The sequence below is a fragment of the Meleagris gallopavo genome, chromosome 11, assembly GCF_905368555.1.
Source record: "Meleagris gallopavo chromosome 11, MGAL_WU_HG_1.1, whole genome shotgun sequence".
Classification (NCBI taxonomy): domain Eukaryota; kingdom Metazoa; phylum Chordata; class Aves; order Galliformes; family Phasianidae; genus Meleagris; species Meleagris gallopavo.
The window spans coordinates 5929680-5942392 of NC_139414.1; the positions used below are offsets into that span (position 1 = coordinate 5929680).

The 12713-nt window shown below is 39.4% G+C and overlaps 1 protein-coding gene across 3 annotated transcripts in view; it reads right to left on the reverse strand.

Annotated features, from left to right (window-relative positions):
- Positions 1 to 451: 451 nt before the first annotated feature.
- The window catches only part of SPSB4 (splA/ryanodine receptor domain and SOCS box containing 4), an 85063-nt gene continuing 72801 nt past the window's right edge, over positions 452 to 12713 (reverse strand). For all 3 annotated transcript variants that reach the window (XM_085232849.1, XM_085232850.1, XM_085232851.1), the window contains one exon: positions 452 to 1822. In XM_085232849.1, coding sequence (XP_085088975.1) covers positions 1695 to 1822 — 128 coding nt within the window. In that variant the 3' untranslated portion in view covers positions 452 to 1694. The remainder of the gene's footprint in view (positions 1823 to 12713) is intronic.

Sequence of the window (12713 nt, forward strand, 5' to 3'; positions counted from 1 at the left end):
TTACATTATCTTGCTCTTGCTACTTCCACACTTGCTCATATTGCTGTATTTTTACCTCAGATTTCTCTTTTCAGATTGAATTTGTAATTGGGGTGACTGAGAGCAGGACAACCATCTCCAGTGCATTTGCCTGTACCACACAATCAAATGTCAATTTACCACACAATCACTGCATCTCGAAGTGCAATTTAACACATAACTAAGGCATTGGTTAGAGGAGCCTGGCTAGAAACACATTAAAAGCGTAAGACTCGAGAACAACCATATTCAAAGCAAGTGACATAAATCAGGAAACAGGACACTATATTGCCTGCAGTATTATCATCTTCACTCGCACAGGATCTCAAAGAAACAATTCTAAAACAGTCCTGGACACAAACATTCACAAAGCTGCAGAAGGAGCTGAACTTCAACTCTGTATGCAGTTGAAATTCATCAAAGAAGACATGAGTTTTATTTTGGACAGTAGACTTTATTAGAAATTTTATCTTCATTCATCAGTAAATTCACATTAAAATATGCTGAAGGCAGCTCAGTCACTTGACATCCTGCCATAGCAACATCTTCCAGTTTAAAAACTAGGTAACTGATGAGGTTGATAATCTGAAACATGTAAGAAATGCAAATAGAAAGCAGCATCTTAAAAATGGGATGAGCCTGAAAAATTAATAACATTTCAGGTGAAGTTGGGAAAAAAAAATAAAAAAAACAACAACACAACAAAATCAGTAACCCCCAAGATGGGAAACAGTTAAATGAGAACACCACAGATTCTAAACAGATAAATAAACATTATAGCCACACATAAATTAAGAAGAGAACCAAGTATTTAGAGTTCATACCACATAAAAATTATAAATTTGTTCAAAAAAGAAGTGACGAGCTAAAATATTAGTATCCTGAATTCCTGGGGTAGTGAGCACTTCGCTATAGACTGCAGAACTTTGGAGGGATTTGATTTGGTCTTGAAAGCAATGGACTGCATCTCACTTACCACGTCAAAAAACTGACCTTTCAGACACATATATCAGATTTTTCATGATTTAAATCACACATTCTTCTAGACAAGCTGCTTGCTTTCTTCTTGTTTTGTTTTTTTTTATTTTTTATTTATTTTTTTTTTATTTCTCCTCCCTAATGTCAGAGCTTTTAGGTGTTACAGGCTGATTATGCCAGGAACACTCAAAGCTCTTAACAACTCCGGATACCAAAGGTCAGATTTAAGCATTTTTCAAGTTTTCCTTTGCTAACTGATTATAGTGGGGTAGGATATAGAAGAGAGAAAGAAAGAAAAAAGGAAAGAAAGAAAGAAAAATAAAAACAAAACAAAAAAACCCACATCATTGAAGAATGCTCTGTCCTGCATGACATGGGATCTTGCAGGTCAGATTTTCTATTGGCATTTACTAGAGGCATCAACAATAAACCAATATATGACAGCTTAGGATAATGGCTTTCAGGACTGTAAACACAACAGGCAACAGATAGCACATGAATCTTGATCAAATCAATGTTTTCACATTCTTTAGTAGTCCCCCACAGTGATCCGCTTTCACTGATTCAGAAAAAAATATATATATTAAAAATTAAATAACACTTAAGTGTCCATCACGAAAATTTTTATTCTGCTGTAAACAATTTTCTGCTATTTGCATTGATGTAGTCCAATGTGAGGCCGGAGGGTTCTAGACGTCTTATTGATATTGTAAATAATTTTTCAGAGACAGAGGCAAAGGTAGAATTTCTATGTCATGCAGGCGGTCTCTGCCAAGAGCAAAACGAATTGATCTTCGGCACAAGTCCATTAAAGGCAGGGGCTCCGCTGGAGAAAAAAAAAGATAGAGTTAATTTCTCAGCATCTCCACTTACAGTCTGTGTTATTAACATAGATTCTGTATTGTGTTAAGCAGTAGTGAAGCTAGTAGTGGCACTGTGAAAAAACCTATCAACCACAAGGTAACAGAACTTTCATAGAAGCAAAGACATAATGCTGCACATTTTAACCGTTCCAGCTGACCACAATTTCAGACTGAGCTTCTTCAGCTATAAGGCTTAAAATAACACAGAACCACTTTTCACACTTCCAAAGTTGCAGCATAACAAGTTACTGCATTTCCAGATTTCTAATAAGACAAAGAGCTTCTGCTCTGAAACACAACATTCCATATGTTGTGTTAACATGAACTAAACTGGCAACTTCTGACCCCTGCATACCAACTCCTTCTGTGCCTTAGGAACTGGAAACAGTACTTAAGGGTAACCAGACTTCTCAGCAAACACTGCTTTTCCTGTGACACTCTCTTAGCCTTTCTTTCTTAGAAATTCATCAGAAGGGGAAAAAGAAAAAAAGAAAAAAAAAAAAAGGACCCTCAAAAATCTATAGGGAATTTAACCTTTACCCCATTAATAAATGAGGGGAGGAGCATTCAGCAGACTAGAAGCCACTGTGTTTGCTCTCATCCAGACACAAATAACCTCAAAACACAAAAGCAACTGAAATTCATGATGGACAGAAGTTAAGACTGGAGACCCAAACAATGATGACAGCATCTAGAACCATCTTAACTCTCTCCTTCCTATCCTGATGTGTGAGTTACAGGGAACCTCAGAAAGATCACAGCATTTCCTTTCTGTAGTAATGTGAATGACCTCAGTAACTGTGGGATTTGCAATGGAAATTGTTTTGCAGCAGAAATAGGAATAAAGCTGTAAAGATAGGCTATGCCCATCTTCAAGAATAGCTTTAACCAGATGCGCTTGGCTGCACACATTGCTCTAAAATAGAAGATCTGTAAAGACTACAGGAAGCTGTCTGTGTTTATGGGATAAAAACAGCAGTATATTAATGCTCCCAAAATATGAGCAAAAATCTGTGATGTCTTTATAATATTGAGAGCCTTTTATGAACTTGACATGTATTCTTACAAGCACTGAGAACTGTTCAGCTCTCAACAGTTCTCTCAGGAACTCTCACATGTCCCACATACGTAGCTTTACACATCTAGAAGTTAATCTATCAATCCTTCAGTTGCTATCATTTTAAAATCTACTTGAAAACAAAATACCAGGCTTAAGAATTGGCTTCATATACTAAAATTGACACACCACTGACTTCATGGACTTTTTTGTCACTTATCCCAGCACCACATTTGATTTGTAGTGTGCACAGTTCATTATGGTGTTTCCAAAAACTGTCCAGGGAAAAAGCCTACAAAGCATTCTGTGGTGTGCTGAAAGCCTAAAAAGCATATTTAGCTTTAAAACCGCTTCTGTGACTCAGATATGAAGTCCATTTCTTCTTACCATCCATTTCCACTTCATATAGAATTTTGGCTATTGAAAGATTTTTTTCAAGAGAACCCACGCGTTATAGAAATAAAGTAACATTTTCTGTACATTTGTGATGTTAGTTTTAACTTTTAAGTATCAGAATTATGAATACTGATGCTTCAGGAATGAAGCTCTAAAATTCATTAACAAGGGTTAGTAAGTCGGAGCAAAAATAGCTCATGAGTTCCAGGACACGGAGTACAACACATATCACAGGTCTTACACCATAAACAACAGTTCTCCGAGTATCTTCCCCAATCCCTCAGGGTCCCATAAAGAAGATATAAAATGAAGACTAACAGTGTTTTAAGCCATTAACTGATCACATGGTCTCTTCTCCTAGACAAAGGAATATGCAAAATGCAGCCATCTGTGCAGCTGGGAACAGAGTTAATTCTAAACTTTAAAACACAGTTGAAGGAAAGGTTAAAATATCTTTCAAGTTTGAACTGCTAAGTGAGCCTCTTTTTTCTCACTTCTACAGGGAATTCTGAAATGCTAAAGTATGTCTCCCCAAATGTTTGAAACAGCTGTTGAATCACATGTAAATTGAAGGTGTTTTGCAACTCGAAAATTTAACTACGCCATCTTTATTTTCCTTTCTATGAAACAGCAGTTCAAACAAACAAACAAAGAAACCTGCAAGTTTGTCCTATACAAGTAGATGCAATATTCTCTGGGTTGCTGGTTCTGGTAAGAGTTTGCAGAAAATCTGTAGTAACAGGATTTTAAATAAAAACTTGCAGCTGTGAGTAGTCCTAAATGACCATAAATTAAATTCAGGAAAAGAAATCATATTATGTTTCAAAATAGTTTATGTAATTGTAAAGCTGCTTAAAATTAAAGAGTGAAAAGTTTTAGGCAGCCTAACTCAACAGAGGGACAATGAAACATTTGCAATGTGCCTCTGTGCAAATACTCTCCCACGTCGTATTTTTATGAAGTATTTTACAAATGAAGATCATCTGGAAAAAGGCTTGGGTTTTAGGAATCATCCTAGGTCCCGAAAATTGGGCCAATTTCAGGTGGTCATCTTCGTATACACTGAGAAGACAGGAGAGGCTGTGCATAAAGACTGACAATTGCTCAACTGCCTTCACTCCATGCTCCACAGCAGTGGGGAGTGCATCCCGGCCTCAGCAGCCGGGCAGGACCCTCAGCAGCACTGAGCCCCAAAGCCACGTGGACAGACTCAGCAGGGGACTCTTCCTCAGCACCCAGGGCTGAAAGGGTCCCAGCACGGCCCCTGCCTCAGAAACTCGCAGGGCAAAGGCCAGAATACAACTGCCCTGCAGCACAGACGTAAGTGGTAATTTCAGAGATGTCTCCAGGTTCACCAGGTGCTGTTTGCTGGTGTCCCAGCTGGGTGCTAAGCCCAGGCTCTGCCAGAACTGCACCCTGGTGCTGATAATTCATCAACTGTATCACTACCTCTGCTGGAGCCTAGTGAGAGGTAGCTGGGCTGACATCAACACTGCTGGTGGGGAACTGGATGGTGGTGAGGAGGCTGTTCATCACTGGCTCTAACAGCAGGACCACTCATATGCAAACAGCAAAACTGCCTTATGTTTTCATGGAAGCTCAGTTAGAGATAAAAGCATGGAAAGGAAAAGTTCAACTGTCTTGAGCATACACTGCTGCGCACTTCATCTAAAACACACACACAGACCTCAGGTATCCAAAATACTTAACAGTGCAAATGACAAGAAAATATTCCAACACGCAAGAGATAGCAAAACGGATATTCTGAAGCCACATGGTAATCTGTAAATGTGGCTAATGAAATATGTCTTTCTACATGTTTACCTTTGAAAAAGTTTTAAGTATGAGGATATTAACTGATTGGTGTACCTAGCAAGGGCAGAAAACAATAATTCAAATCAAAGTAGTAAACTACTAGGTTTACTCTTTATCCAAATTCTAAACAAATATTTTATTTTAGAATAGCCCAATATGGAATGAAATTAGAGCAATTCAAGCTTCCAGAAAGAAGGAATACCCAGCCATTTCAGTGAAGGTATGTGCACTCCAGTAATACTCTGTCAATTAGAAAAAAGAGGAATGAATTGCTGAGCTGAAATACAAAATTGTAAAGAAAACACAATTCACAAGAATGGCTCTTTGTACTGAATTCCCAACCAGGCTAAGAAACTGAGTGAGATATTCCAGCACATGGCAGCAAGCTTTGCACAGGAAACTTAGTTTCCTTTCAGGCTCCAGCAGAATTTCAAGAAGAAAAATCAGCCCTAGCTTAGCTGGTAGCCTCCAGGTTTGGCTCCCCCCAAATTGCAATTCCATTTCTGAATGCATCTGCAGGAATCTTTCCATTTATGGGTTACTATGAAACTTCTTTACCTGAAGGTAAAGATTCTCAGAGATGTCACATCACAGAAAGATACTTTTCAATAACAACAACAACAACAAAAAACAGTGAAAAAAATATCACTACTCAGCTTAGTTCCCATATCTCCCAGGAGTTCACAACAAGCTCCATTTAAAAGGGGGTATGGGGCACTGCCAGCACTGGCACAGAGCTGCATGCCACCAAGAGGTGCCCCAGGCAGTAGACACCATCACGAGTCATGCCAAGCTGCACATACATGTGTGCATTCTAACAGCATGCTTTGTAACTGTGACCAATGAAGTGTTCCTGAGCATTTTCCCAATAAATATGCATCTGCAATAGCAATTCACACATCATTACAGTCTGCAAATTCATTTAGTGCTGGCAACCTGAGGTTACTTAACAATCTGGCACTCCAACAAGAATGCCTCATCTTTGTAAACAAGCCTTTATCGTCAAGATACTGAAGTCATCTAATATCCAATAACATTAATGTTATTAACTGCCACATTACATAATGCTTGTACAAAAGAACAGCTTTCAGCACAAAGCAGTTACTTGCCAAATGACAGTAATCATTTTCCGAAATAAATTTTTAAACCTAGAGCAACCCACAATGTTTGCAGTTTTCATTAATCTGTAAAGTACATTTTTATCTTACTTTATAAAATAACAATTGTCTGGGGGGGAAAAAAGCCATACTAAAGCTGGTTGGAAAATGAGATTTTTGTGAGAACCACCGTCAAAGAAACTTAAGAATTTTTTGGAGTTTTTTTTTTTTATGCCTACCTGAACCACCAAGTTATCTTATACTTCGGTATTTCTGGCTATAAAAGATTAACAAACATTAACATTGTTCCTGTTCCCAAATGTATACCCCTTCACCAGAGGAATCAGGTGCAGCCATACTGCATCAAGGAACAAAGAAAGGAAAGAACCTGTGCAAAAGCCTGCTGCACAGAGGTGTGGAAACTGAGGAGATGCATGATGCCTCTGTCTGGACCTTAATTTAGGCATAATGGTTTCTGTTTACTATGTACATGGTGGATATTGACCAACTCCCCCTCTTCTGTCCTCTCATCTACCAGGAATTCCACATCAATCAGACCCCAGCTCTGAACGACTCTGTCTCCATCTCAGCTTCTGCAAGCTCCATTACTACCTGATGTGCTGCTGGGTGGCCCTCAGCCCGATCAGGGCACCAAGTCCTCCATGCTTCAGACCACAGCACTCCTTTCTAATCTTTTTCTTAAATTTTTTCCTCTAATTCCAGATACTAAAACACCTGTGAAAGGGTAATGTGACCCAAGTATTTCCATTAGGGTGAATTAGGGTATATAGGAATTTGTAATTACCCTTGAAATATCACATACAATAAACATACAGATATAAGTCAGGCAGTAGTTTGCCTTCCAACCATTCTGTCAGAGCTTAATTATTGTTTTAATTTTACACAGTACAGGCCAAATTCTTTCTCCGACATAATACGATACATAAATATACCCCTCTGACATATTTATGACTTCCCTGATGCAACTGATGGAAAATTTGACTTGTGTTCTTTAAATGGCACATTCTAGAGAAAGGAAATTGCAAATAATATTTTAAAGAACACAGGCTATAACTGGTCATAAAAAATACTAATAAATCTCCTAGCAGTAATGAAAATTCAGTGAAAGCATAACAGGATAAAAGAAATTACTTATCTATCTTTGCCATAGACGTCTGTGAGCTCTGCAGTCTAACCCAGCAAGCCACATAAACAGAATACCTCAAAACATCACATTTTAGTCACAGTTCTGGAGATCCAGGAGAACAACACTTCCAAGAAGCCCGCAATTCAAAATGGCACACCAAAGCACACAGTCACACTTCTCCCAGACACATCTGCCCAAAGCAGCAGGCTCTCAGGGGCAGAACACACATCCTGCAGCCCCACCACCATCCTCTTGCTGCCCTGCAGGGCTTTCATGCACAGCTGCAAACCATCCTGCTCCCTTCTGCAAAACATGGCAGATGGGGAGGTTTTGTTATCAGTTGATAGGCAGCATCGCCAGCACTTGTCTTCCAGGACAAATAAAACCTCCTGTAGCACCGCATCAGCACCTTGCTTTTAGCAGATTGGGCAAAAAAAAAAAGAAGAAAAAAAAAAAAAGGAAAACTATAAATATAATGTCAGCACCTCTCCCCCTGTAGTTGAGCTAACACATGTTCCTCCAAAAATCTGGTACTTGAAATTAAATATTTTAAAGAGGAAAGGAAGGTAAAGAAGTTCGAAGAGAGAAACGACTCCATGTTAAACTTCTGCCCCCACTGCTTGCATGTCATGTGCTGGGCCAGGGGAGTCATTTTACACATACCTTCAGCTTCTAAGTGTAAAACAGCTACACGCTGCTTAAAGCTTCAGTCAGGCAACCTTTTGTAGAATTAACTCAAAGAGCAGCAATGAGCAAGCAGATATTCTGCAGTATAATTTGTTTTCAGCTTACCCTCTCCAGCTGTACTTTCTTGAGAGGAAAGGAGAATAGAATGAAAAAGAATCCCCCCAAATTTCCAAAAGCTAGCAGCTTCTTGTTAGAAGGCTGATAAAGAATGGGTCATTTGACTGTAAATATATGTCTCCTTGTAATTTCTTCTTCACGTTTCACTGCTTGCAATCTACTATGAGCAAGACAAGAGAGGACAAGTCATCAGAAAGCACCAGAGAACATGCCCAAATACAGTGAATTCAATGCAAGCTTTGCAATTATTCCTAAAGGTTTCAATTTAGTAAGCCTAAGAACAGGTCACAAAGCACAATGCTTACAGGAGTGTTTTTCCCTAGAAAAGTAATTTGCCTCTTCACAGTTGTAGGAAGGCTATATATAGAGAACCATATCTAAATATTTTAACAACCCTCTTTAGAAAGCTCAAACATTCTCCACTGACCTAGTGTTGGTCCATACAAGTGGTAAGCAGAGACTGATAACAATGTACCTGTTTTACTAAGGAAAAGATATTGATAAACAGTGGGTAAATGCCTCATCCAGAGACTTCACAGAAAGTCTAAGTTCTGAGGTGAGCCTTATGGAGCTGAGATGGTGTTAGAGCAATCTGTCCATCACCCCCGCAGAATTAAATAACTAGAGCTGGTTCACTCTTTCATTGTCCCCTTTCCTTACCCTAAAAGAAAGAAAAACAAATGTCTTGGCACAGGGATTGTTCTGGGAGGAAGTTAAAAAAAACAAGACAACAAAACCAAGATGAAGCTGTTTACTCTATGACAACCCAAGAGGTTTCCTACCCAGCTGATAAATAAAAAAATTATTGCTCATACAGAACAATGCTCACAGGTCTAGGACAAATCAACACAAGAGCTCCTGCAGATGTAAGAAGAGAGTTGCAGGATAATTTGTGGTTTAACTGTACTAATTGTCAGAGCTGATAGCAGTAGCTTCAACATCACCAGCCTACCTCTCAGAAACTCAGCAATCTGACTTGCAACTTGATGGAACACCTATAAAGACTGGTAGCAGTAGTCTATCCGAGGGCAAAAGTTATCTTAAACTCTTACAGAAGCAGACATACATGGAGTAAGCTGCTGTATCATCAACTGAATTTTTAATATTATTACAGTGCTTCAAAAGCAAATGTTTAACCATGCCCCAAGGACCTTTTTAGCTCATCATCATGACTTCAGTGAGCATCTGTCTGAACAATATTTCAACACAGTTCTTACCATCCAGGGGGGTTTACGGTCCACCTTAATAAAGGTAATAGGTGAACTGAAGCACACAACACAGAGCAACATAAAGTCTGGCTAACAGCCCAAATCTGGGATAAATCTACAAATAAAAGCACTGATAACACATGTGGGACCTTTCCAGAACACCTTCATTTTCTGAATTAGGAAAGGTAATTCAAATGCACATGTGCTTTATAATAATTCCATTTACAGTAATAAAAATTACAGGTACGATTCAGTTTTGAAAATATTTTAACACACTACTCATCCACCTCACAGATTACTAGTATTGCTCTGTTTCTCAGAAGCTGCAAAATAGATCAAGATAATGACAAATTTTACCAGCAAATGAAAGCAGCAAAGCTCGGTAGTACACTGTTTTTGTATGCTCTGAGAGGGGGAGAGGGAAAACCACGGCCACTTCTCTTCTGAAAGAGGAAGCACACGTATGATTTCATTCCCTGTTCGTATCAGGAAAACACAAACAGGAAGGATGGAAAGATTTGCTGTCTGAACTAGATTTGTTTGCTCTTCTCCTACCCTCAAATCCTTCCACAAAACAACTCCCCACTTTGTTTTGAACACTGGATGAAGGTAGATTGCGACAATTATTTCAGTGATGATCTGTTTTGTAGTAGAAAACACACCAAACATACTGTTTTAAACCACCAAAAACAAACAAACAAACAAACAAACAAACAGTGCTTGTACAAGAGATGAGCCTAACCTACAGGAATGGGCTCCTTAGATCCTCCCAGTTCAGCTTTCTCAAGCTTAACATGTTGGGAATGAGAATCTGGCACAGACTAATGCACACTTTACAGATTCTACTCTCAGCACATTTATCACCATTAAATTCAGTTTGTGCATGCCAGGCCATAAAGATGGAACTTAAAACGTATCAAGGTGTGAGAAGATTAAAGCTTGGATGAGAATTTCACTGAGTTGTTCAGGGAGTTATGGATAGATTTATAGGCAAAGTAGTAACTGAGAAAGTTGAAGGAAAGTTCAGGTTTCAAGGATGAACCACTGCAGACAGCTCCTGTAACAGGTAGTCACACGGTGCAGATAATATGCAACATGACAACTGAAATAAGCTGAACATTTCTTCCAGTTTCTCTCTCCAAGAAACGTGCTTCATAAACAGGCACATAAAACACCTCTGCACAAGGACCTGCCTATAACAACTTCTATGGTTATGAACAAGTTTTCATTGTTCTGGAAGAAAAATTCAGACTACTTTTAGGAAAATCTTTGCCCATCCCTCGATTCGCTAGCTTAACAGTATGACAGCAGATTAGAATATCCTAATGTTCAAAATCCTAAATTTTCACTCTTATACTTAAGCACACTTTGTTTTTTGGGTTAATCTCCCAAAGGACATTTTTTTGAGAGACGGATTAAAAATGTGTAGATGAGAGAAAGGCACACAAAAAGACAAAGCATCACAGGTATGTGCTGAACCCATCTGACTGTCTGACTTCTCTGTCTGCCCTTCTCCCAGTGGCCTACTCTATCTACCTGTTACATTTTTTACTACCTACTTGTTGTGTGGGACGATGCACTAAACCGTCATCTTGCACTCTGGAGCCTCACAGGAATTTCTAACTGCTATCACACTAAACCAATACATGCTCAGTCAGCTCATATATTCTCATCTGGAACCTACCACAGTAGTTCCCTATCTGGGTTTTTCATGTTATACTAGATAATAAAGTTACTTACTCTAGCTGGCAATGAAAGGGAATTAAATCATCTTCTGTATCCCACTGTTGCTTTCTTCATAGTTTTGCCGTAATTAACAGAGTGATGACCGGTGACAGAACTGATGACTATCCTGCTTAAGTTTATAAAAATTGTGTTGAGCTGTTCAGAGACAATGAATATTTTACTACACTCCTTGTATCACTGCTACATGACACTTTCTCAATTGCTTCAATTTAACTTACCCAGAGGCTCCAACATATGCAGATTTCCTCAAACCAAGCAAAAAAACTTGTGTAGTGCATCATTAAAATTTTAATGCAACTGTATACAACCTAATGAGCTCTGGGGGAGATCTCAAACAATAGACCTGATTTGGCACTTCGTTACTCTGCTTCTCATATTAATAGAATTACATTGAAATAAATCTGGAGCAATGAAATTGCAAATTAGGCTCAATGCATTAATTTGATCCTGTTATTTCATTACTATTTATATTTACATTTATTGAAAGGGACTTTTTTTCCTTACATAACATAATCTCTACTGGCACAAAATGGTACTAGAAATGATCTGAATGATTTTTATACTGAATATATGATTTATTGTTCCTTTCATGCAAACACAGCTGATGCTCTCTGAAGACATTTCTAAAGCACTCAGATATCCCAAGTTGAACACACAGGGCTGTCTTTACTCACCCTTGTTCAGCTCTTCTTATCAAAAGCTCCTGTAACCATGTTTCAACCTTGGCAAAGCTCTGCCTGAAATTTCACACTGCTCCGCTGTTGCCTACAACTGGCACTCCTGTATTGAAAATGGTCATTTTGTGAGAAAAAAAAGCAAGGAAGGCTGATTTCCTTATTATGTATTCCTACAGCTGCTCCAGGTTATGTGTTATCACACTCTGAGCCTTTAAAGCACCAACACAAAGTATGCTGAAGGAAAAGGGATGGATAAGGGGAATATCACAGAATCACAAAATCTCCTGAGTTGGAAATGCCCCACAGGGGGTATCAGGTCCAACTCCTGGGTGCAGGACCACCCAAAACCAAGTCCTATGTTTGAGAACAGTGTCCAAACACCCACTGAACGCCATGCCCACTGCCCTGGGAGCTGTTCCATGCCCATCATCCTCCAATGTACAACCTCTCCCTGACCCCATCTGGCCCTGGCCCTCCCCAGCTCATCTCCACGTCGTTCCCTCGGGCCCTATGCTGTCACACAGAGCAGAGCTCAGCACTGCCCGTCTGATCTCAGAGAGAAGCCACAGCTGCCATGAGGGCTCCCCTCAGCTCTTCTGCCCTGGGCCTAACTACCCGAGGGAACTCAACCACTTCTCATACCTCTTGCCCTCCAAACCCTTCCCCATCTTTGCGGCCCTCCTTTGGATGTTCTGTTTTATGTCCCTATATTGTGGCACCCAAAACAGCACACAGTACTCAAGGTGAGGCTGAACAGATCACCTGGTAAGAATGATTTACTGCTCATGTGAATTCTGGCACTCCTGAGCATGTCAAGGGATTCAACATGAGGACAAACGTTAAATCTCAAGAAAAATCTCTTGGTTTTCACATGGGATGTGAATCTGATAGATAACCAGAATTTTGC